This window comes from Ostrinia nubilalis, chromosome 3 (genome assembly GCF_963855985.1).
Source record: "Ostrinia nubilalis chromosome 3, ilOstNubi1.1, whole genome shotgun sequence".
NCBI classification, from domain to species: Eukaryota; Metazoa; Arthropoda; class Insecta; order Lepidoptera; family Crambidae; genus Ostrinia; species Ostrinia nubilalis.
Window position 1 is genome coordinate 10926268 of NC_087090.1, and position 27364 is coordinate 10953631.

At 36.7% G+C, this 27364-nt stretch overlaps 1 protein-coding gene across 1 annotated transcript; it reads left to right on the forward strand.

Annotated features, from left to right (window-relative positions):
- Positions 1 to 577: 577 nt before the first annotated feature.
- Positions 578 to 27307, forward strand: LOC135087911 (adenylate cyclase type 3). The gene is made up of 23 exons (XM_063982765.1): positions 578 to 768; positions 2731 to 3465; positions 3622 to 3771; positions 4131 to 4246; positions 4332 to 4443; positions 4528 to 4655; positions 5032 to 5190; positions 5447 to 5585; positions 6099 to 6197; positions 6467 to 6558; positions 9379 to 9634; positions 9850 to 9933; positions 10021 to 10125; positions 11044 to 11255; positions 12237 to 12312; positions 12419 to 12472; positions 13806 to 13974; positions 18342 to 18424; positions 18757 to 18855; positions 19766 to 20014; positions 20234 to 20383; positions 22497 to 23505; positions 26009 to 27307. Exons 2-22 carry the CDS (start codon positions 2917 to 2919, stop codon positions 22644 to 22646), a joined length of 3231 nt encoding a protein of 1076 aa, XP_063838835.1. The 5' UTR covers positions 578 to 768; positions 2731 to 2916; the 3' UTR covers positions 22647 to 23505; positions 26009 to 27307.
- The last annotated feature ends 57 nt before the right edge of the window (positions 27308 to 27364 follow it).

Consider the following 27364-nt stretch of genomic DNA (forward strand, 5'->3'; position numbering starts at 1 on the left):
CGTAGTAGGTACTTAATCATAGCTAACTAATACGTTTACAAGCTGTGAGTTTTAATATTAATAAAAGTTAAGTATTAATTTTCCATTTATCATCACCCCCGTACTTAAGTAGGTGCTTCTTACTTCATGAAACTATAAGCGAGACCTACTTTTAACTCGTACTAATCTAGGATTCTAGGTCATGCTTAGTAAAACGTTGGTAACAGAATGGATAGCTAGCTACACATCGAAAAGCCCTAAAGCGTTCAATCTCTTCTATCAATGATTTAGGTAGGTAAGCATAACAAGTGTGTAAAGCAATTGAGAATTCGCAACAAAGAAAATGTAGGAGAGAAGCTATTCACACTAAAACCAGACCTACTCGTACATGTTTAAGGCTGATTTAGTGGGTGTCTTTTTTGATATTTTGATGTCTGCGCTTACAGATGCGGAATAGGAGTAGAATCGATGTAGTGAGCCAGCCGGTCGGGCGGGCGGCGGAGCTCGGGTCGGGTCGGGGCGAGTCGCGGCGGCGCGCTGGGCGGCGGCGGCGGCCCGGCCGCGGCAGTCACGCGCGAGCACGTGCGTGCACCGCCCTCGCCCTCGCGCCTCCGCCCGCAGCGCCACCCGCGCCCTAACAACCCGCCTCGGTCAATATTCGCCCACATTACACTTCAATATTCAACGCTCCAGAAATTCCCTTTATTAATTCGGTCATCACACGACGTGTCTCAATAAGCCAAACCTCCTCACCGCCGCTGTAGTGGCTTAAGCATTTATGGGTCAATAGTAAGTCTTTCGCGTAGATTGCTTACATCATCGTTATCGCAATTTCGGCGGGAAATGTAACAGCTTTGTAAGATTATTCAATGGTGATTTATTTACATTATGTTGTATCCTTATTTCTTTTGTGTCTTTTATCGCGATTTAGTCAATGTATGATTGGATTAAGTCATTCGTCCATACGAGTACCTAATGATATAGAGTAGAGTCGGCGTAACTGTGCAATGGTGAAGTGTGATTAAATTGAGAAAACAAAACACTACTGATTATGCGAATCGTTTTTTTAGACTTGCAATAGGTAAATGTAGAGACTATTTTATTTGGACACTTGGTGTAATTTTGTACATTTAATACAATAATGATCAATTGAAGACACAAAATATCTATTAAAATCTGTATATTATATCCATAATATTGCCGTATTTGCCGTAGGACATGAAATATTTGCTAAAGTCAGCTAAAGCTAAAGTGGCTTATGTTTTATAAAAATTCGAACGTAAAATATTTTCGATTAAGATACAACTTTCAAAACAAAATCCATATTATCATGAAAACCTAATCTAAAGCAATAAGCCTTAGGGTAATAACGTTATGTGGAATTTCATTACGGAGGGCAATAATGGGATTAGAATCTGGAATACAAGAATTCATATGAAATTAACATTCAACCTTTTTAAATAATGTATTCATCGTGTTTAAATCTATACATCTACAATCTATATGTATTGTATTTACATAATATTTGCTATGGTCTTACAGAGTGCAATTAGGTGTCACAAATAAATTTAAATACGCGCATGTTAGATGTATTTGAACTTGAAAATGAAAATTTTCTGTTATTTACTATTATTCTTTTATAAAAGAAAATTTTAATTGTCATTTGTTCTAAAAGGTAATTTTATTTATCCAAATCTTAAGAAAAGCGAAAAATTTGTTTGTTCATTGTATTTATTATCAGGCCATTATTATTTAATCTCCTCTGAAGAAGCGCGACCCTCTTTACCAGAGGCAAATGGATGATTTGGCCTCGACTCCCCGCGATGGCCAGACGGATTGGGGAGGCTTGATGTTCGCATATTTGTCCCTTTGCCGTCTTTTACGATACCCATGGGAAGAGTGGTGGTTATTTATCATAGGTTTGGTTCTGAAAAATGACAAACAATATAAAGGTTCATTAGATTAGATATGAATCAATTCAACCAAGTAGGTACCTACGAGTATGTAAGCAAGTGGTAATGATTATTTTATAATGAGAAAAACTTTGCTTTTAAAATGAAACCTGCATAATGAAAGAAACCTACCTACCTACTTCGAGATTAGTTATGTACTTTGAAAGGGCTCCTTGAACAGTGAGACGTTCCTCCATAATTAATAAACAAACATTCTCGTCAATAAAATGTACTGAGAGAGAGAACTTAGGGCTAGTAATAAGAGTAATGGTTATTCACTATTCTCTGACAATATTTTTGGCAATACAAGAACTGGCAATCAGTAAAATAAGTGAAACAAATACGCGGTCATTATGCGAGTTACGTTTCATGGTCATGCATAGTTAAGTCGTCTTTACGATTGTCAATATTGAAATTAGTATGTACGAGTATGTTTCTGGAGACAAACGAGTTAGCGATGTAGAGACGGCCCAGTTAATGAATGGGTATCGGAACAATGTTTCAGCGTGTAATTTATTCATTACACAGGCGTCCTCGATTAGGTCGTCACTAACGGAAAGTCTCCGCCTGATGAACTCTGACGTCCTCGCGAGTAGTGCACGCTATCGAAGATCAATCGTCATATTATCGGTGCATCGCACACGTTCTTGACTCACATCGCTTTACGAAAAAATAATTTTCAGTGAAACGTTTGTACGCCTTTTTTCTTTTTAGTTATCTTATTTAGACCTTTGCCTACGCTTCTTTATTGTGTGTTTATACTTTTATTTCTTTTCATTAAATTGCCGTTTCATAATAGAAACCAACTAGAACAAGTAGTTTAGTGTCTTCGAAATTGTATCCGTGTTCGCTAAATATCGATCATCTTTTACCTTGTAGTGTAAAAATAACCGTAACCAAAACAAAAGTGCTACGAAAACAAACTACGATAAAAAGCAGTGAAGATGTCGTGTGTCAGTTTTAACATGGCAAGGCATTGAGAGCAATGGAGAAGTCCGCTCGGGCGCGAGTACTGAACAAGATATACACCGGTTGTGGATGTCTGGTTCCAGCATGGGCATTCGAAGACGTAGAAGAAGAACAGCTGTACTCGGCGTACACGCACCGCCAGAGACAGCGAGCAGTGCTAAGACTGCTCGCGATCGGTGCGCTGCTACAAATATTTGCAATAATCGTGCCAGGAGAGAGGGATTTACTGTTCGCCTACTCATCGGTAGTTATATCATTACTGATAAACCTGGTTCTGGCTACAGCATACGCTTGCATCCGACCTGCTCGGTCCGCACTCACGCATATCGCCTGGCTCGTGGTTTGGATGCAACTTTTGATAAGCGCATCTCGTCGACTTGGAGATTCCTACAATGAATTACTGGGATGGGCCTTCGTTATCCAATACTTCACTATTACAACTATGCCATTTCATCACTTCATATTGATGGTGTACACTTGTCTATCTCTCACTGCTTATCTAATGGTGCAATACTACAATGCTTCGACTGCGGAGAGCAGATTCGCTGAGGATTTTCCAAATCAGGTACTACCTAAACGTTTTTCTTTTCTCTACCCTGAATCTAATCTGATTCTGAACTAAAATAAATCAATATTTGTTACAATTGATGTATTGAAATACTAATACTATGTATAGATTCAAAAGCGACTTGATTAATTGAAGTAACTTTTTCATTGACAGCTAGTGGCTAATGGGTGTTTACTAATCTCGGCTTCGGTGTTGGGAGGAGCAGAGTATTTAATAAGCGATAAACTACAACGTTTGTCGTTTCTTGTGACAAAGAGAAGTCTTCACGACAAACTTACCATAGAACAACAAAGTAAAGAACAGGTGTGTGACACGTATATTCTATTTACAAGCACCGATCTATCTAAGTGCAGTGGTAATGTGGCTGATGAACAATGTAACTTATAACATATTTGCAATTGCAACACACTTCATCGTGGTGTGGCTGAACATTTTATTTTGAAATATTATCACCAATACGATCGATTCGCACTGAAAATCGATAACAAATTGCGTATACAGTATTTTATTGCGAAGCACTACACATTTAAGAAAGAAGAAGTCATTTTTTCTCGCAATTATCGTGTAAAACTGAGTACGAAACGCGCCGTGCATTGATAATTGCTTTCTACGCCAACGTCGTACTTACCTACATGTATCACATACGTGCTATTATGTTTTAGGAGCGTTTGTTGCTCTCGGTGCTACCAGAGCATGTCGCGGTTCAGATGCGCAAAGACTTGGGTTTGATCGACACACAGTTCAAAAAGATTTATATGTCACGGCACGAAAACGTGAGGTATGTAATTTGCAATTTCATCAATTATACATTAGTAACATTAACTATGCCATATAAAAGCTAATGCCATATTATTGTTCGCCAGCATCCTGTACGCAGATATCGTAGGATTCACGGCTATCTCTTCTACTTATTCTGCTCAAGATCTAGTGGCAATTCTCAACGAGTTATTCGCACGTTTCGATAGACTGGCCGAGGTATAAAGCTTTTTTATATACAAAAATCCATTTATGGGCCTGAAAACATCTTCAGCATATTAAATGATATAATTATTTGGACAGAAATACCAGCAGTTGCGTATAAAAATCCTTGGCGACTGCTACTACTGCATAAGCGGCGCGCCGGTAGAGCGGCCGGATCATGCCGTTTTATGTGTGCACATGGGATTATCTATGGTCAAAGCTATTAAGTAAGCATCCTTTTCAATTACTTTTATTGATTCTTTATTCAATTCAGCACGACTACTCTGGACTATAGTGAGAGCCCATTTTATAGAGCTATTCGAATTCCTTGATAGTTACTTCAAATTACTACCTTTGAAAGCTATAAATAAACGCTATTGATCCAATTTCAACAAGGCCTAGTTCAAACTGAAAACATTTGTTTGGGCATGTTAAAGCATTTGGGTCAAAACGTGTAACAACTAAAAGATAGGTAAAACCTTAAAAAAAAGATTATTTAATGAAAAAAAAAGTTTAGCTGTAAATTCACCAGTGTCCTTTCATACACTGCGTACTACACATTACACAAGTGTCGTTGTGCTTCATACATCTTTTATATCGTAGGTACGTACAACAGACCACAAACTCGCCAGTGGACATGCGCGTGGGCATCCACACTGGCGCAGTCCTGGCTGGAGTACTGGGTCAGCGCCAATGGCAGTTCGACGTCTATTCCAGAGACGTTGAGCTCGCCAACAAGATGGAAAGCAGCGGGATGGCTGGGTTTGTAGAGATCTTTGAAATTCTGTCTTCACATTTTCGATAGACTACTAAATACGTAATTTCTACGGCATTTATAAATCTTATCTAACTTATTTTTAATCGGTTTAAGTACAAATGCACCCTAACTTTTCAGTAACGATTCTGACTCATTTTCATCTTGTGAGCTTCAAAACAAATGAAGAAATTAGCTAGATACGTGAAAATAGCCTTACGAGTATATGGAAGAGTGAAGTTTGAGTATATTGTTCCACTGCAGTCGTGTTCACATCTCCGAGGTGACCCTGGGGTTCTTGAACGACGAGTTCGAAGTGGAGCCGGCACACGGCGAGCGCCGCGAGGAGATGCTGCGGCAAGCTGGTATCAAGACTTACTTCATCGTCCGCGTGCTTAAACCAGTAAGTTTTATGCTGGTACTTACCTTTAAGGATTAAGTTCCAATCGATGTACTCGAAGTCGAAGGCCTACCTCAACTCTCACTGTCTTTCAGCAGGCTGTATTTTTACAGAATTCTATTTGTATTCCAGCGGAAAAATAAATTACAAATAAATTGTATTAAAAATTAATTAATTAGCAGGTTGAGTTTAATTATAATAAATCGTGTTTAATCGAGTCATTCATGGCATGAAAAGGCACCTCCTACACGATAATAGTTTATTTGTTTATAAAAGAGCAATCCTAAATTACTCCAGGAGAGCAGAAATTAATATATTTTCTTGATTTTTAGTTTAAAGAGAGTTTCGCATTACAAACGATTTAAAATTATATCGGATTTATTTTGAATAATTGAGTAAATAAATAATTTTACGCTCGAGCAAGTTCTAGTATAAATGCCGTTATTCGAGTTATCAATATTATATGTAGCAATCTTTCCCAGCTTCGCTGCAGTGGAATATGTTTTTATTTCCAAGTACCAGGGAGGCGAAGAGAGAATAACGCTGGAGGGCGAGGCGGAGGGTGGCGACGCCGCCGACACGCTCTCCGATCTCAAAGACGACGACGAGGACTCGGTGAGTGCACTACTAGATACCCGCCCGCCCCCGACCCCCTTCCTGTCCACGAGCCTAAATAAATCTAGGACACTGGGGCACTAGGCTCGTGATATGCACTAGCCTACATAGTTCTAGTGTAGCTACGTAAGACAGCTTTGAAAGTTTCATCCGATTTAATTGCTCATTAGATTCGAGCACCGACTTTACCATGCTACTGTGCCATGAGCGGCCATCTCGATCTTGCTTTTATATTACATACATAGAGACGCTTCGTAAATTATTCGTAGGTTCTATCCCCGCAAGACGAGAGCAAGGACAGCGAACAACAGAAAATACTCTCTATGTTGCAAGAAGAACTCGTGAATAGAGATGACGACAAGTAAGTTCTCATTACATATTTAATTGTTAACATTGTTTGTCACGACAATTAAGTTAATTAGCTGGCCGCGAATTTTTGTAAGGTTTCAGTTTACATACTTTAATGTGTAGCATGTTGAATAGCCCGCGGCTTACGTCATCAGCTTTGGTAATGGCGTAGAGCAGTTATTAAAAATTTGGCGATATTCAAAGCTATTTCAATATTATCATGAGCTATTAGAATATTCATACACATTTACATCGCCTTCGGTGTACGAATTGATTTAGTAATTGAGGCTATAAAAGCTTAATAACCTACTTTAATCTTATACGAAGACGAAACCTAACGATAAGTATTGTGGGATACGCCTGACGTAATACCGCACCCCATCTTTATGGGTCGTAGTAAAATTGATCAATATTGGTGTAGATTAATAACACAGATTTACGAATATAGAAACATACTATATTTATATTTGAATTCGATCAATACTTTCCCATATTACTTTATGTTTCGGACACCTTTTGTTCTACTAGAAAGCATAAAATGAATAAATATTTTACTAACGTAAGTGCGCCTATTAACGACCCCCCAAAATTTGTATCCTATTACCGCCCTGTTTTTCTTTCTTTCATAAAAGACATAATAACAGGTTCCAGAAAACACGTTACCTAAAAAATATCTAGATATGTTTATTGACTATCAAAACGATTAAAGTTTGTATTCGTAAATAACCAGTAAACGGAGTTATTTGACATTAAATGGGACGCGCCCGCAACGGGCGCACTTTTCATACTGACGCGCTCCCAGCTACTTAAGGTGCACCTTGTTATTAATTAGCGATTTTAACACATTCAAAATTAGTATACCAACATGTTTTTGCATAACAATATTAATTCGTACTTTAGTTTCCTTAATAAACCCTCAATATAGCCCTCTCGCTGTATTTTTGTGGCTTAAATACAATTTTAAATAAGGGCGGCAATAGAAACACTTTTCATAATTTTGTTCCTAATAACGACCCATGGCGTTGTTAGAATTTTGATAAAGTTTTTTGTTTTAGTATTTATATCTTTAATTACGCATTTAACATCCATTTTGTTGTCTTGATCGATTCATAAGAATATTTCACATAATTAAATCAATTAACGCCATACGTTAATTGTCATAGTTTTGGCATAAAACTGCAATGAACATTAAGGAATATCTCTAATAATGTATGACAATAGATTTTATAAAAACCTGTTAAATTCTAATTAGTACCTATTTGATATAAAATAAACCCAATAAAAATGATACTTCACTGATCACGTCTTCTTTAAAGTAGATGTTTTAGCTGGTTACTGTTTTTTTTTACGGTCGCTAATAGAATAAAGTAATATTCATACTTAACTCTATTACCGCCTCATAACTATAACGCCACCTACGAAGACTTATAAGCCTGTATTTTTGTGTATAAATAACATTTATGACATGACACCAAACCAATCATGCATTATCACAACTACTATGTAACTTTTTCAGATCTTTTGAATAATAAAAAAAAATATTTAAAATAATTATACAGACAGTTTCCAATTGTCCATAGTTTAAATTAAAATACACAATTGCACACAATTAAAATCAAAAAACATAGGTCAAAAACTAATTTAAAATTATAGTCAAATTAAAAATAACAATAAAATATTAAATGAAAATTATTTTTTATTAAAACTCAAACATAGTTTAAATAATGCCCCCACTACTCACTACTCACAAGAATACCGGGTTCCGCGTAATCAAGTATAATAGAGGAATTTATTATTCTACTATTTTTGCTTGATTATTTATTTATTTTCGAGAAGCGTGCCTTTTCTCTTTTAAAAATAATAACTTGAAAAAAAAAAACAAATAACTAAAACTAAAAGCAAAACAAATTTAACTTGAAAAAATCAAGTGGGTATAGTAGGAATCGAACCCGTGCCTCTTGGAATATACCCAATTGAAGAGCAATATTCTTAGCGGTCGGTAATAGAAACAGAAAAAACGTTAATAGAAACACACCTCGTCTATAGGTCGGTAATAGAAACAACCGCTTTTTCAGATTAAATTGCTATTTATTAATTATTGTGTGATTGAATACTCATTGTTACTACTTGAATTCAAAGATTACTTCATCATTGTTATAAATAAATTAAAATGTCTTTTCTATCACCACGTCTTATATCTAATTTTGTAACGTTTATCCGAAGTCAGCTTAAACTGGCGGTAATAGGCGCATTTACGTTATGCCGACAACGTTTCGATCAAATTGCATGGTCGCGGACATACCTACTGTTCCATATCTCGATTATTTATTAGTATTTACTAAGTATAGGACTCTGGCGTACCTAGTTCGTAACAAAGCATTAACTCTGTTTTAATTCGTTGAAATCTTCTTGTCTTATTGTACCTATGATAACAGGTACCTACTTTGTAGAGTAAAGTTTTGAGACTGGGCATTAAAAGCACATACTTGCCCGCTGCTACTACAAAATTTTAACAAGAACTAGTCTGGTGCAAACTTAGAGTAACATTCTGATCTGTATTCATACTTCAATATATCTCTTACTTTCTAGTAGTTTTAGCCTTAAAACAAAACAAGTAGGTGGGTATAACGTTCCGTAAACTTCTAAAGTACTTGCCTTTCTTGCCCGTCTCAAAAATGCACACTGTGTTACGAATCTACCTATTTAAATTTCAGTAGGCATAGCGGCCTAATGCGTACACTGTTTTGTTTTGTACACTACGCTTGCCGAGCCGCAGCGATGGCTGCATATTTAGTGAAATAGTTTCAGTTGTATTGGTGGTTTCCGCGTTCAGGGAACTCGCGGATGGCACGACTCTGTGCCTCACGTTCAAGGCGGCGGAGACAGAAAAGGCTTTTATGGAGAGGAGGGACCCTTACCCTTTGACGGCGGCTGGACCGCCGTTGTTCTTCCTACCGGCTACGTTGATCCTGGCCACATTCGCCGTGCCGCCCACCTGGCCTGTAAGCGCGGTCTACCTCGCGCTCATCCTGGAGACTGGCGTGATCAATGTCATTTACTACGCTGGCTGTAGATATGCGCAATATAAGGTAATATTTTGGAAAATCTTCAATGTAAGAAAGGAAAATTAGACTCGCATTTTCCCTGAAAAAGCGATTATTAGCTACGAGAGTATTTTCATAATCTTATCTCTTTTTTACATTCATGATTGCTATGAGCAATAAAACTTACAAATTGAACTTTACTTTTGTATATTTCTAAAATAGATTGAAACTGAAGCCGTTGATTTTCTTTCCCTTTACAGAAAATTTCAGTAAGTCCATACTGGAAATTGACTTGCAGTATGTTCAACATAGGGATGTACGTAGCAGCCAATGTCGTTCCTTTGGTACGTGTGTAAAGTGTTCAATAAATAGTAACAAATATATTTTGAACACATCATTATACAGTATTGAGTATAATTTTATTTATTTAGATAATTTGCGGCGGCTTCGAGACCGCTCTGCAGGATGGGCTGCGCGCTGATGCGCCCGCGCACAGCGGTGCCCGCCGCTGCCTACATCCTTCCTACTTCTACCACGTAAGGCGCTACTTTCACAATCTATTGTACGCTGTAGGCCGAGCAGACAATGCGACGCAAGTGACAATCTATTATTTACCAAAAATTAACGGACACGTGTGAATGTGACTCGAGTTTGTATACCGTATTTTTCACAGCTATTTCTAGATAAATTATGCAACTGTTAGGAAGACCTTACTCCGATTTCTAGTTACATTCAAATATTTATGACCATGTAAAACTACACTTTTCACTTTTTAATAAAGTCTTTTATAATTTATACAATAATTCTGTGCTGCTACCTCTGGAAAACTTACTCGTTGGGCGGCAGATTGATGGTTAACTATTTATATTGATATTTAGTCTGATTATATTACGAGGATCTCTACAATTTATAATTTATCCAAGTAATTTATTCAACAAACAGCTTCTTTGATCTATTAGCCAGCTAACGACCGGGTAGGCAAATTAAACTCAATGCTAATTTAATTGAACCTCAAACAATACCTCAAACAAAAAGCTTAAAAGCTCGTTTGTTTGTATTTTATTTTTTTACAAGTATAAAGTTCTCTTTACATCCTGGATACACTAGTAGAGTTTCATTATTCAAATCGAACCAGGAAAATTGCCTTAGTTGCCCTGAAAAGTTCCTGAAAAGAGCTTCTGAAAAATGAGTACCTACTTACATGCTCCGAGCTTAGGGAGCACTTTTTTGGCAGGAGACTACTTAAGTGTTTTCGAGACTACATTCAATTGAATTATTTATTGTATGATTGTATTGTATGACAAAGGTGACTGAGTTTCTTTCGCCACCTCTTCTCAGCACCAGCCCATAAGGTTGTCCCGAAGTGGTGGTAGGGCAAGTTATGTTTGGGACGTGTATGAGTGCCCTGCAAAGGGCCTATGTACTGAATAAACTATTTTATTTGTATTTGTCAGGTGGGCGGGGGCCTTTTATGCGGCGTGCTTTGGGTAACGCCGATGGGCGGTTGCGCGCGGACGGCGCTACTGACGCTACTGGCGGCGGCGTTCGCGCTACCTTCCGCGCTACACCCCGCGCTACTGGCGCCACGGCCGACCCTCGACCGCGACCCCTTCAGGGAAAGCTACAACGCAACGATGGATTATGACGAAAACGTATTAGAAATACTGTGAGTTTTATGTAGGTTGCTAAAATGTTACTTCATCTATCTAATATAGGCATTGTAGTTAGTTGTATTAATAATAATAGATTTCAAAGCAGGAACAACTAAAATATTAACAAGGTTACAGAATATCAAATTTAAATTTTATATTGCTTCATGTTGGTATCTATTAGTTACTACTAGTAATATTCCGTTATTTTATAATTTGAATCATAATATGACATCAGCATCGTAAAACTGCATATAAAATATTATCATGTAATCAAATGTCACATAAGTAGCATAATAAACGAATTCGTTACCTACATTTCTAGCCATATAGACTTCTAAAGGAGTTTAAAAAGATCAACCATGGATTTGTATAGCAGTGTTATCATATAGGAAAATAGCAGAGACGCTTGCTTGCATCTTTGCTCTACAAAACGATTTCAACATAATGTAAATCTATCCATTTCTCCCACTGCTCTCAAAGTCAGGGTGATTGAGAGCAACGCCGATAAAGTCGTAAATATCTAAACAAACTTGTTCACAATCTTACTAATATAGTTTTGTGCTGCTTTATTTTACGTGAGCTTATTACAAACTGGTGACATTCACTGAAACCTCGATTACGTTACGACAATGATCTCTAGGCGATGCATAACCGCCTAACCTTTGTCAACATTCCTAAGATGTCACATTATTAGTAACAGAATATTACATTATCCGGTTATATAAAAGTTAATGTTTTGAAACTTAAAAAACCGGGTATGACATCCTTTTATTTATGTAAGTAGGTATTGTGATTTGGACATAATTTAAATTATATATTTCAATCGAAGATTTAAAAGAAGCTTATGATGGCATTTTAATTATTCTCTATCTCTGGGTTTTCTAGAAGAAATCGCTTTCCAGCAAAAGACCCTCTTTTGATTCCGATTCCGAATTTTGTATCTCCAAGGAATAACTCAATATTCAATTTGAATGGTTTTTATTAATTGTTTACAGGTCACAAATCCACAAAGCCAGACACATCGTGATGTTGTTTTTCATAACAATCATCGTACTCATATTCAATAGATATGTAAGTTAATTTTGTTACCTACTCTATCAAAACATTGTTTGGAATAGGCCGATAATCTCGCGATAGTTTATGGCGCTATTTATAAGTGGCGTTGTTTACTCCGCAGATCGAATCGCTGGAGCGCGCGCGGCATTCGCGAGGGGAACGCATGCGTGTACAGGTATGTCACACTTCTTTAATACTATGTATTAGATAATGATCTTGTAATACCTATCTATGCGAATGTAGTTTTTTTGCAGTTATAATAACATTTAGATCTTTTATCTAGTCAGTCTACGGTAAAATGTAGTTCTAAGTAATGTTTGTATGCTGTGAAATGTTCAAAATAATGTTCAGACGACGACACATCGAGCTGGCATCGTAGACGACAACATATATGAAAGTTATAAATTTTTGTTGCAAAATCGCTCCTATTACACTTATAAAAGACTGCATAGTGTTAAGCTTGATGTGCTGTCGTCTGTAGGAAGCCGAACTAAATGCCACAATGCATTCTGCCAGTTAACCTTCGGGCTAAACAGAATTTCAATTAACTGGTGGAGTCAAGGTGGCCTATTTGTCTGTGGTAAGCGCAGGCTGTCTGTATAATATCTTGAGATGTGTCCGGCCCACATGCATTTAAGTGTGAGTGCATACAAGAGACGGACCACTGAAACCACACGATAGAAAGGCCCATCAGAGAAAATAAATGTTGGAAGACCATTGAGACCGTGAGCTGATGATATTATTCATGTAGTAGGAGACGATTGGATAACCTCTGGTAAAGACACAGAGCTTTATAAGATGGAGGAGATCCTTACAGGAGTCCATGTTTCAATCACAGATACTAATATCACTAATACTACTAACTTAATTTAAGCAAACTTACTAACAAAGTATAACAACGTTTGAAATGTAAAGTAGAAGTATGGAATAACTGGCTTAAAAGCCTAGGCGCAGACCAGTGACTTTTAGTTGGCCGATAGTTGGGTGTCGGGCTGTTTATCAGTATGGGTATGTATAAAAGTGCGCATATTACACCGATTTGGTATCGGCTGATTCTTCATACATGTTGGGCCCGCCTAGGCGCATGTACCACCAACTTTTAGTTGGCCGAAAGTTGGGCCCGATTTTAATTTGTATGAAGAATCGGCCTATACCAAATCGGTGTAATGTACTCACTATCATACATGTCCATGCTGATAACAGCCGGCTCAACTATCGGCCAATGAGGGTTTTCGCGATTGAAAAATCCGCCAGATGGCAATACGTAGACGCAAGGTCCAAATGCTGCATGATTGGTGGATTTTGACATATCTGTCAATGTCATGTCAAAAATAACCAATCATGCAGCATTTGGACCTCGCGTCTACGTATTGCCATCTGGCGGATTTTTCAATCGCGAAAACCCTCATTAAAAGTAGGTTGTCTGCGCCTAGGCTTATAATCGGGCCCAACTATCGGCCAACTAAAAGTTGGTGGTCTGCGCCTAGGCTTATTATCATTACGCGCAGGCCGAGCAAGCCGCCGACCTGCGCCAGCGCAACCAGGCGCTCGTGCACAACGTGCTGCCGCCGCATGTGGCGCGCCACTTCATGGGCGCGCGCCACCACCACCGCGACCTCTACAGCCAGAGCTATGCAGAGGTCGGCGTGCTCTTCGCCTCTATGCCCAACTTCTCAGGTAAAGATACGACTAGCTGCATATCTACTTTAAAATAATTGATCTAGATTATACTTATTGTTATGAGCAAGCGCCACCGCCCCACCACCATCACGACCTCTACAGCCAGAGCTACGCAGAGGTCGGCGTGCTCTTCGCCTCTATGCCCAACTTCTCAGGTAAATATAGGATTAGCTGCATATCCACTTTAAAATAATTGGTCTAGATTATACTTATTGTTATGAGCAAGCGCCACCGCCCCACCACCATCACGACCTCTACAGCCAGAGCTATGCAGAGGTCGGCGTGCTCTTCGCCTCTATGCCCAACTTCTCAGGTAAGAACTTACCTGAACGACTAGCTGTTATCCACAATGGTAAAATCATTCTTCTAGATGCCACTATAAGAGCTGGTTCACAATGTTGGCCTCGGCACTATACTCGTATTATGCGCGAGAGCCACCACCGCGACCTCTACAGCCAGAGCTACGCAGAGGTCGGCGTGCTCTTCGCCTCTATGCCCAACTTCTCAGGTAAATATAGGACTAGCTGCATATCCACTTTAAAATCATTGGTCAAGCTAGATTATACTTATTATTATGAGCAAGCGCCACCACCATCACGACCTCTAAAGTCAGAGCTACGCAGAGGTCGGCGTGCTCTTCGCCTCTATGCCCAACTTCTCAGGCAAATATAGGACTAGCTGCATATCCACTTTAAAATCATTGGTCTAGCTAGATTATACTTATTATTATGAGCAAGCGCCACCACCATCACGACCTCTAAAGTCAGAGCTACGCAGAAGTCGGCGTGCTCTTCGCCTCTATGCCCAACTTCTCAGGTAAATATAGGACTAGCTGCATATCCACTTTAAAATCATTGGTCTAGCTAGATTATACTTATTATTATGAGCAAGCGCCACCACCACCGCGACCTCTACAGTCAGAGCTATGCAGAGGTCGGCGTGCTCTTCGCCTCTATGCCCAACTTCTCAGGTAAAGATACGACTAGCTGGTATCTAACATGCTAAAATCAATCGTCTAGATGCCACCTTAATGTTTTCCTAGAGCTGGTCCACAATGTTGCATTAGCGAGTGCCACCACCATCACGACCTCTACAGCCAGAGCTATGCAGAGGTCCGCGTGCTCTTCGCCTCTATGCCCAACTTCTCAGGTAAAGATACGACTAGCTGGCATCCATAATGGTAACAGAGGTAGGTATAAGCTGGAATTGGATAGAGATTGGAGACCCAATTTCTCAGGTTAATGATACATCTACTTTACCTACAGTGAGTAGGTCCGCTATGTTCTCTCCTGGCACTAGGTATGCTCGTATGTAGGTGAGTGCTACCACCACCATGACTTATTCAGCAAGAGCTACGCTGAGGTTGGAATGCTCTTCGCCTCTATGCCTATTTTCAGGTCAAAAGTCATTACGAGTAAGATTTTCCACGCGTGCAGATGAAATTTTACTTGACGAAACTATACTCAACATCAAATAAACCGCACCTTCCGCGACGCGAACTTTAACGATTTTCTTCTGACACAATCGTGGTGCCCCAACAATATTGGTGTTATTTGAAAGCCCAATAAATATCCTTAAAGAAAAATACATTTCATTTCTAAATAAATGATTAACATATACCATAAATGTGACTTGAAAAAATACCTCACTTTGGGCCCACCTATGGGATCAATTAGACCAATTTTTATGGTTATAAAACCAAATAATGATCTCACGTGTCCTCTTTAACAGATGGATAGCGATTAATCCCAACTTAACAGTTTTATAGCCATAAAAGTTGGCTTTAGCGTAACTAGGGTAAACCGTATAGCTATTGCCCACTTAAAGATTTCAAACACATTGAGATGAAAAATTAAAGAAAGTATTTTAATTATCGACCATTTATGACTTTTTTCTTATAACTCAATAAACTGTAAAACAGAATAATAACAGTTTTTAGTTAAAACTTACGTAACTTAGAAAATATTGAAATAAATTTAAAATCCTCCAAAAAGTACAGTCATTGCCCATTACTTACACTAATTGCCCACATCAAAGCACAGTAATTGCCCAGTATCTTAAAACAAAATAATCAATTTTAAAATGACAAAATAGGCTTTAAATAAACAAAACAAAACATTAAACTTAAATTCTTACACATTATTATTACGTACAGTCTTCAAAATTTCAAAATAAATTGCGTTTGGCCTTATTAACATAAATATTATCAAATATTTCTTGAGCTGATGTTGATGAGTCAGAATCGGTAGAGACAGAATCATCTACTTCAAAACATAGATGACGCAAAAATATGAATTTTATATGTAAAATTTTATATGTATTTATTTTTTTTTATCTTCTTTGATATCAGTTCAAGTGGTGCTCAGAATGTTCAATTAGCTGTTGGTTATTCTTCCCTAAAGTTGTATCTATTTCCTTACAATTAACATTTTCACAAGTAGATTTAACGTAGGATTTTCATTTTTTGTATTTGGTTTGAATTTTTATCAATTTTTTCACGCCAAACCATATTTTTCAGCAATTTATCTTGTAGATAAATTGTTGGATACATCTTGTACAGCTTCGATCGCTTTTTGCAAATTTTTTATGCTATATTGAACTTTTGGAGTCTTTGGCATACTGAAAATGAAACGTTAAAAGCCATTTCAATATTTATGCCAGTAAATTGCAAAACAAGTCTAGCAATAAGCAACTTAAACACTGCTACTGCATGGTGGCAACACTCTAATAATAATTGCCCTGGGCAATAACTATACATTAACATATGGCAATAACTGAAATGATGGTGGGCAATAACTAAAAATATACAGATTTACGTGCAGTGATTACCCACCGTTAAAATGACCGTTAGAAATCAAATTTTATCAGTTATTTTCATTGATAATGGAAAAAACACTTATAATTTCATCATGACTATACACCATTAGTTGAATATTAAATAACTTGCAAAAAAAATTAACCTCTAAGGAAGTAATTCCTTAGTAAAATTGTTAAAGTCTTTACCTGTTTGAGTAACATTTTCACCCGTCTTGACAAAATCCGCCATAACTGTTTTTTTTAGTGTTTCCTATTGTAAATTTTAAATCTACTGTACATTGATCTCGGAGCCATCTACTTACTAAATTCAAATCTAACTAGAGTGATTCAAAGTCAGCTCCTGACAATATTATTCTTAAAGCGGGCAATCACTACCAGTGGGCAATCACTCTCTGGTTTACCCTACCTATTTTTTGAAAAAGTGACTCTGGATCCTTCCCTAGACACATTTTTGGGGTAAAAACCTTTCCTTTAATGAAATGAAGGTTAGAACTCGGCTTTTAAATGGTGCCAATATTGGTGAGAAGTGGGGATGCATACGTTTGAGAATGCTTGTCGCGGGAGGTGCGATTTATTTGATGTCGAGTGTATTATTTATTTGAGGCAAGATTTTTTCCCATGGTGAATATAAGTAGAATTATGTTTTTATTTTTGTTATACTTATTTTTGCTAAACATTTATTAAGAAACTAGCGGCCGCTCGCGACTTCGTCGTACGCGTGGTTCCCGTTTTACCCCCTTCATCTATCTTACGCGGTTTAGATTTTTCCATACAAATGTTTTTTCCCGCTAACTCCCGTTCCCGTGGGAATTTTGCAATATCCTGTTGTAACTAAGCTTTAAGTTTACTAAGATACCTGCATGCCTCAAGCGTCGAACTTCAGCGGTTTAGATTTTTCATACAAAAGGATTTTCCCTCTAATTCCCGTTCCCGTGGGAATTCCTAAGTATACTATAACCTGCCCAGGAGTATGAAGAATAATTGTACCAAGTTTCGTTAAAATCCGTCGAGTAGTTTTTGTTTCTATAAGGAACATACAGACAGACAGACAGACAGACAAAAATTTTACTGATTGCATTTTTGGCATCAGTATCGATAACTAATCACCCCCTGATAGTCATTTTGAAAATATATTTCATGTACAGAATTGACCTCTCTACAGATTTATTATAAGTATAGATTAAAACTAAAGTAAATTATTCTTTCAAACATTAAACTTAATCAATGTTAGATACGCCTTTTGAGATTGAGCGCGCACGCAGTAATTTACTGCTGTGAGCATCTGGCCCAACAATTCCGCCTAAAATAGTTCATGTTCCATTTTAAGGCGCCTTTTGCAAAGGAATAAAAACAAATGTTATGTTTCAACAGATCTTGCTTGTATAATTTATAGTTAATAAAAGTGTGTTATAACTAACGTGTGAATTTAAATTACTACTATTTGTTTTAAACATAAATAAGAACTTCTTTCATGCTGAATACGACTTTACTATTACACCTAGCTACCTACTATACCTCTAATTCGTGGATTTTATGAACCGTTACAGAGTTCTACTCGGAAGAAACGGTTAACAACCAAGGCCTGGAATGTTTGCGATTTCTCAACGAGGTTATATCGGACTTCGATCTGGTAATTTTATATAAACTTTCATTAATTTTGTTTATACGTAGACAATGCTCTACGTAACATGCATGACAAACGAACAGCTCAAACCTTGAACATTCTTGAATTATCATATGAAGCGTAGACGCATTATATTACTACGAGTATAACAAGTTTATTTTACAGCTTATTGTACTTCAGAGTAAGAATACAAGATTGTAAAGCTTAAGTATTACTAAATGCAAAATAGTCAAGCTTGTAATTTTCAGTTTCGCTTTCTTATAAGTAGATATTTTTTTTAATATTATATTGGGTTATTTTATATTTTTCATTTTTGATAGTCTGTTTTCTCTTTTCAGCTCCTAGAAGATGCTAGATTCAAAGATATTATAAAAATCAAGACTATCAGCTCTACGTATATGGCTGCATCAGGCCTAAACCCAACTCGACAAATGCAGGTAAGTACCTACTCGTACCTACATTTTATATTAATTTCTCAATAGATATGCAAATTAAGAATGTATTCAACCACAAATGTTATTAATTAGCTTGTTTGAAGCTTATTAATAAAACTAAAACTCAACAAAATATAATTTCTCTGAATCCTACGTACAAACCATAAACAAAGTTGTCAAGGATTTCAGTGAAATCGGATGATTCAGTGAAGTCTTTAATATGATGGCATATAATAAGCGTTGTAAATTATTATGCAATATAACCTTTGCCTGATGTTGTGTGGAATTTAATGGTTTGTGTATGGATTTTTTTATTAAGCAAAGTCAGCGTTAAGCATAAACAGCACATCATGATAATTTATCACCGTTAATAATCGTCCGCAAGAACTTGAGATTTTACTTATAAACATTCTTTCAAATCTCTTACATAAAAAATAATACGTATGCATATATTAGTTATAAATCTCAGTACACGCATTTTTTCAAGGATAATTCTCTTTTCCGTATTTTTCTATTCTGTATATTTCATAGTAAATAACTTGTGATGATTGTATACCTACTCCACGACGATAGAAATAAATAAAGCCGATTTACCTACATTGCCACTCAGTCAGCTGCCAATGCATAGCAACTGCAGGTCATTTCATTATAGTGCCACCTGTGGTCTAAACTGAATAAATATTTTTTGATTTTGAGTGCTTCAGTGCTTCTGAAGTGGTCACTCGTACTTATCCCTCTCTAATTTAGTAGAAGAAGCATCCCCACACTGACAAAAAGGGTTGGGGAGACCTGGGTCGATATTTATAGTAATTTCTATGTTGCTAGTTTATATCACTGCCCTCCGACAATATATTACTGACTATAGTATTGGTATGATACAATAAGGAGTATTCAGCCTGCATTTTGTGTAAAGCCTTCAGATGGCGTATTAGTCCGGTGGAAGCATCTGGCCTGCCTGGTAGAGTTCGCGCTGGAGCTCCAGCACGTGTTGACTGGGATCAACGAGCAGTCGTTTAACCACTTCGTATTGAGACTCGGCGTCAACCACGGCCCCATCACGGCCGGCGTCATAGGCGCCAGGAAGCCCCACTACGACATATGGGGAAATACCGTCAACGTCGCCTCGAGAATGGAGAGCACGGGGAAAGCTGGCTGCATACAGGTTCGTGTTCGGTCTTTTTATTTTTAAATTTCACTTTAAGGACGTCACCATAAACAACTAGGTAGTTAGCTTAAATAAAATGTTTATATTTTCTCTCTAGTTTACTAGGTATTTGTTCTGCTGGAAAGCCTGCCTTTTCTACGTTATTTTTGATTAGGTATCGGGATAGTATAAATAATAAAATAAAAATAACTTATCGACTCTTGTTTAATACCACAGGTCACGGAAGAGACTTGTCACATTCTGGAAAACTTTGGTTATTACTTCGAACAACGGGGCCTAGTCGCAGTCAAAGGGAAGGGCCAGCTCATGACCTACTATCTGCAGGGGAAGCACGCCAGCGGTACACCACAACCGATCAAACAACCCGTGAGTTCGTAGAGTTTTTATTTTATTCTTTAGGTATACGAGTTTTTCAGCGCCTTCCTTACTCGTAGACTATCAGGCTGAAATAAATAAGGTGATATGAGAGCGATTCTGGTGAAGTCTGATTAAAGACATAAATTGGGAGGATGCTATGTATCCTCATATTTTATGGCATCATCATTTTTTTAATAATCTGTAACAAGCAATATTTTGTACGATGAAGTTAAAAGTGTGGCAAACGGTGAATGGATTTGGGACGTTGCACTCTCATGTAGAGCATTTTTTAAACATTGAGCAACTTTAGGTTTGTTAATCAACTCATATCTGAATAATGTTAATGTAAAGGTTGTTTTGTCATTATTTTCCAAGACTGGTCGTACTGCTTAAAGCATTTGAAGCGAATAATGTGTTTTGAATTATTTCGTTAGAACCGCTTTCACTAACAAAAATGCTTATAACAAACTCGTTTCGAAGGTCTATAAAACTGGTCATAGTTTTCACCAAATAATTTAATTAGTACATTGACTAATGACTAATTGACTTCGTTGCCAAACAATAGTAAGGTTGTTAATACTAATAATAACTAAATGCGTAAATAATTGAAATGCAAAATATTTTTTTTTGTCATTAACTTAATGGGTAGGTATTATTAATATTTTTTAACTAGAATATTATGTTACGAAAGATATAGTAACTAGTATGAGTAATGTAAGTTAGTTGATATTGTTTGTTGTGACACTGTCCAGTTTTTGTTATTTGTTTTTCTGAAAAGCAAGACTGAGACGTGTGACGTCCACCCACAAGGTGGACCGACGATCTGATAAAGGAAGTCGTTGGGGGAGGCCTATGTTCAGCAGTGGACGTCATGTGGCTGAAATGATGATGATGATGATGATGATGAAGACTGAGAAGTTGGAAAGCCCTGCGAAGCATAGTGGCGTGCTCCGCACAGTCTACCCGGACAGGCCGACCTCATAGAGTCGCCCTGCACGGTCAGGCCGCGCGGATTGCGTTCACAAATCAGCGCCACAGACGATGCACCGTTGCGAAGGATCTTCTGACAAGATCTACGGAGCTGTTGGATGGAACAACTTCATTTCCTTTTAATAATGTACTAGGTATATCAAAAATAATTACATAATGAAAATAATAACATTGTGACTCTTATTTCACACCAGAATGTGTTTATTTTTCGATACTAAGTATAATATAGTAAGCACTTAAATATGTCATGCATTATACATATGTAAGACTGTAACTCATGTTAAACATTCGTTTAAACTAAAAGACTGTGCTGCTGAAGTTTTCTACAAGGATTTCCACAAAGGCTTGTCCTGTTCTGTCCGCATCCGCATTTTAAGCATTGTGATGTATTAAATTAATCTAGATTTCTTCGATTTAACAGAAGTACCTAGTTTCTGATTGATCTCTACGTTAAATTACGTAGTTATGTATGTATTCTCTTTCTATGTTCTGAAAAGCGATTGTTCATGATTTAATATAGCGTTTTTATAATACAAGTATTAATTAACATTGTGCATCCTCACTACATTTACTTTTCATAAAGCATTTCCAAAATGTTTTAGAATTATCTAACTAATGTTGTAATGTTGCAAAATATTGCTTCACAAAAAGTAGCTGCAGTGTGGATTAACTTTTATAAAATTGTCTTGTCACCTAAACATTTAGCTAATATACAATAATTAAGTATTCCTACTTACCTAAATTGCGAGCCTAAATACTAGTAGAACTTGTTTGAAAAAAAAACCATAAAGTCGCTACAATTTATTTCTAAATTCGCAATTCTTCATTTTATTGTACAAATAGCTCTACTGAGAAAAATGTAACACATACGTCTATACGATTTGAAACGAAAGTAATTTACTGTACCTGCTTAATAAATGTATTTAATTCCATTTATTATTATTACACGTATAATCTGATATTGTATCATAAACATTTGACATACGAGTATATGTTATCTTAGCTTACTTGTTAAATATTACACTTAATAATTATATTACAACACTTCTGTGAATTTGAATGTATTGTGAATACTTATAGTTTGGGTACTTTATAAAATTCAACACTAAAAATGGAATGGTGAAAATTTCAGGACGACGTTTCCGCCCTAGACGAGGGCGGCGCAGGCGACGCGCTCTTAGCCAACGGCGGCACGCCCGCGCCCAATCGCCCTTCACCGCGCCACGCAGCGTCCGAAGACGACAAACCCCTCTTACAATCTCAACCACCACCAACCGAGTAGTTCTATAAAGGAGCGATCTAAAGCGTACCAACCACGTAAAACGCAATCTTTACAAGTCACTGAAAAGTTTCATAACGCCAAAGTCTATTAGTGCATAGTTATTGAGAGCTTAGAGCGTACTCGCTCTCCTTTGGCAATAATCATTTTGATTTTCAAAGTACAATTGGTAGATGTCTCACAAACAAAAGTTTTCAGTTACCAAAATTGTACTCGTAGTAAAAACGAATCTTCGGAAAATTCTAATAATATGTTTAGAAATCGGTTATTTTCATTTCAAAATCGTAAATCTTAAATTATCTTAAACGCCTCTTTTCTCATCCTAAGATCGTTAACCTTTTGTTTGAAGCCATTGACCTTGACCGCGTCACGTAATTTTACGATGGCTTTGTTGAACAAAATGGTCATTCCTATGAGTACTATTTCTCTGACTGTATAAAATAACGGTACGTTTCGAAATTCATAAAAAGGTGAAATACTGATATTCCAATAAAATATTTGAAACGGATTACGCTTACTGCAAAAAAAACTTGATATTTGTTATTATGCCTTAATTTATCAAGTAAGCTTGAGTATTAATAAAACACCACTAATATATCTAATAATAAAGTATTTAGCTGTAGAGATGTAGTGTAAGACACAATTACTTTATTGATGTGTAATTTTACATACTATGTTTTGCATATCTCATAGAGATGTGATTTTGTCAAGTTTTGAAATTCCTTGAATAATGAAAAGAATGAAAATCGGACACTAAATGCAATCCTGATGGTCTATAGATACCTACCCATTAACAAAAATTAAAATATAGTTACATGGGATGACCAAGCGCTGGTTTAGATAGAGCAGACAATATACATAGGTTAGGGTGTCCCTTATTTTTCAAAGTTTTAAAGGATAGTGCCAGGGTCTGGACCAAGTGCTGCCCAGAATCAACCCATTGTGCATTTTGTTCCTCAGACCAATACTAACGTGTGAACCGAAGCGCACTGCAATCTATCCCTGGAGTTAAGAGAAAAAAAGAGTTTTGTTTTGAAATATTTTCATACAAAATATCATCGATGTATACGTACTACGCATAAGATTTCGTGATTTTGGCATTAAATAACACTCGCTATGTTGAACTTAACCATACTGCATCCGTACACCTTACTTTAGTGCGACTTAGACATTCTTTATAAGCGATCTAGCGCTGTTGCAATAGTTTGGTTACTTGACAGAAATCATTATTTCCAAAATGAATCAAGAAGTTTTAGTTCTCTATCCTTGCGAAAAATCAATTTATTGGTGTATTACAATCGATTATTGAAGTTATTGTAAGCTAAAACTTCTTGCTCTATTTTGGAAATAATTAATTTCGGTCAACTAACCAAACTACTGCAACAGCCCTTGATCACTTATAAATAATGTAGAAGTCGTACTTAAGTAAGGTGTACGGATGTAGTATGGTTAAGTTCAACATAACGAGTGTTATTTAATGCCAAAATCGCGAAATCTTATGCGTAGTAGGTATACATCGATGATATTTTGTATGTAAATAATTCCAAACAAAACTCTTTTTTTCTCTTAACTCCAGGGATAGATTTCAGTGCGCTCCGGTTTACAAATTAGTATTGGCCTGAGGAACAAAATGCACTATAGTTTCATTCTGGGCAGCACTTGGTCCAACTTCCATACATGGATTGGCACTGTCCTTTGTAACGCATAGGTCTTAGTTTTGTTTGTTTGCCTCTAAAACACTCGGAAATAAATTTTTACCTTCTTTGGAGTACGATAACCCGTGCCGACTTGCATCGAAACATGTTGCGGAGCAGTAGCGGTGCGTATTCGCGGTATTTGTCATTTGTTCTCAAGTAATATCGTGAATAACTCCTATTGTTTGACATTTTGAAGATGGCTGTGGAATTAAGAAGCAATAAAAAAAGTATTTTCTTAGTCGGGAACGTAAATTTATCAAATAATAAGCACAAAGTTACCGTTAATCGTCAAGTTTTTGCAGTATTTTTTAACATATTTGGCGAAGTTAATTAAATGTTATTGGAAGCTCTAATCTCATCATTCGGGAGTGTATTATATTTTGGAAAAAGCTATAAATCCTACCAGAGCTTAACTGTGTAAAAAAACTTGTGTATCTTCACCATGCTTGGAGGGAGTTGCAAGAAAAATTATTTAAAAAAATCAAGATTTATAAGCGCCGCGGTGAGGAGGATTTAAAAACAAATAAAATATTTTAACAAAAACAAATAAAACCAAGACGTCCAGAGTGTTAAGGTGTAGACAAAAAGTTAGTTAAGAAAGTAGAAAGTGCAAGACAAAGAAAATTAAATAAATAAATAAATAAAAAATAGAGCAAATATGTTTCGGAGGTTTATCGTCATCTCTTACTACGCAAGATTCTATACAAACGCAAGGACATCACGACCAGCTTACCAGCTCTGAGGAAAGCCTTAAGGAACTCTTGACATCCACTTTCCAAAAGGTATATGAGAGTGTTGACAAATTGATTTCCAAGGCAGCCCTGAGCAAGTTTAGTCAACATCTTTGGTACTTCATATCAGAAGAAATTGCCGTTTTATAACTCTTTGATGATGAAGGTAATGAACAAACACCGTCAATATTGTAGTAAAAGTACAAAGAGAGAGTATGTATGATTCTGGGAAGAGATACATTCCATCTGAAGAAGGTATGATTATTTCTATGGTAAATAGGACTTTGTACTAATTTTTTATCCTGTTTTTAATGAATTGATAATAATACTGCCTTATTTATTGTTGCTGGAAAACCATTGAGTGGTTTTGTGTCTGTCAAGAGTATAAAATTTTCTCGATTGAAAATTGATAAGAATTTCCCCCTAAGACACATTTCTATATGAGATAAAGATGTTGCCTATTTAAAGGCAAAAAAGTGCTTTCTTTAAGGGTAGTTAATGATACAGCTGAAAGAGCTATAAAGCTTATGCAAGATTTTCATGGTTTGATCACTGCAAAGGAAGAGCAAAAGCTTTTTTTGCTTCGCACAGTGTAGCAAAAATCAGGCCAATATTCAGGAGCATGGAAATCTGTATCCAGAATGTAAAAAAGGGTCCCTCAAAAGTAAAATATATTGTCTGATCTGTAATGTTATCTTCTTTTTATAAATATTTTATAAAAATTAAATATTTTAATTGATTTAGCTACTTAATAAAAGGGGTAAAACCAGCATTTTTCAAAATCTTCAGAGCTCGGTCGGCACGGGTTAATGTTGACGTAGGAAGATGAAATTTTATATTTAAGTATGTCTGAGTAGTACGAAAAGAAATAGGGGGTATGCATTTCAATATCTAAAAAAATTTTTTTTTCGGCCATATAAGGGACACCCTAACATAGGTACAGAAATATTAATCAAACTGAAATTTTAACTCATAATCATGAATTTATGTAACAAAATTTGAGTTTTTGTTTAAACAAGGAGACTTTAAAAAATCTCGTTTCCGATAAGAATGTGTGAACGTATCTATCGTGGTAATTAAAATTACCGCCTTGAATTAACTTGCGGATAATAATGAGAAAGTGAATGTTGCCTAATGGTCATTACGTAAGATTCCGACTTATGCTGAAGCCTGTGATGAGGTGTCATGAGGTCATCTGCTGCGTTAAGATTACTAGAGGAAAAAGGGCCAAAAAAGTAACTCCACTCAATATAAAACGTGTCAGCAGATAACGCGTTACCGCCACTCATTATGAATCCTAGAATCCATAAAGCCAGCCCATCAAATTGGCCCTTGCGATATCTGCGCAAAGTAGGAGGAAACAGCTTTTTTCTTCCTCCTAAAACAGACGCTCTATCTATTATTTATTATTTTCCACTTATCAGCGAACTGTTTATTCCATTCGGTGCTATTTCTCACGCGTCACGTGTGTATCAATGAAGCGGCAAGACGCAAGCAGAATAGTTAGACAATAGAAAGGTTTAATCATAAGAATGTTAGACCGAATAATGTGACTCAACTTGTTTTGTTAAATCCATTGATTTATATCAAGGATGAGGAGAAGATTTGCTTTTTAGATTAAAATGCATACACTTCATGATTACTGAGTTGGTATTACTTGGTATCCCTGGTTCCAGGATAGACCCATCATTTATCCTCGTAGACCTTAAAAAGATGGTGTACCTATTTAAAGTTGTTTTATAGCATTTAATATGAATAGTGATACAAACGCTGTAATTAGATCAAAAACCACGTACAAATTACTGCTACAATATCTAACAAAAGTAGGATCTACGGGTAGTCATCTGCAGTCGGTATTTCTTCATCTCTACATCGGCTGTGTCTCTAAATGTCGGCAGACGAAATGTGCACGCTCTTGATCCTTTGACCGAGCGGCATATTAACGATGGGTGATTGTTATTAAACAAACAAATAATTAGCCTGTTGAGTTTAAACCAGAGACAAAATGTTTAAAGAAAAACCACCATTTGTTCTCTCAATTGTTAGACAATAATTAATTACCAGTTAATGTTAGCGCACGTGCGGAAATTAGTAACGCATATTTCTGTCGTTTGGTTGTTCTAAAATAATTAATTAATAAATATAGAGATACTTGCACATCTACATGTTGCGCACTAGCCTAAGAGATACATGCTATAATTATGTTAGTACCTACAAGGGGGTTCTGGAACAAATAATCTCTTAGTCCAGTCAATGAATGCCTTAACGACGGTGTAGAGAGAAATCCGTGGAA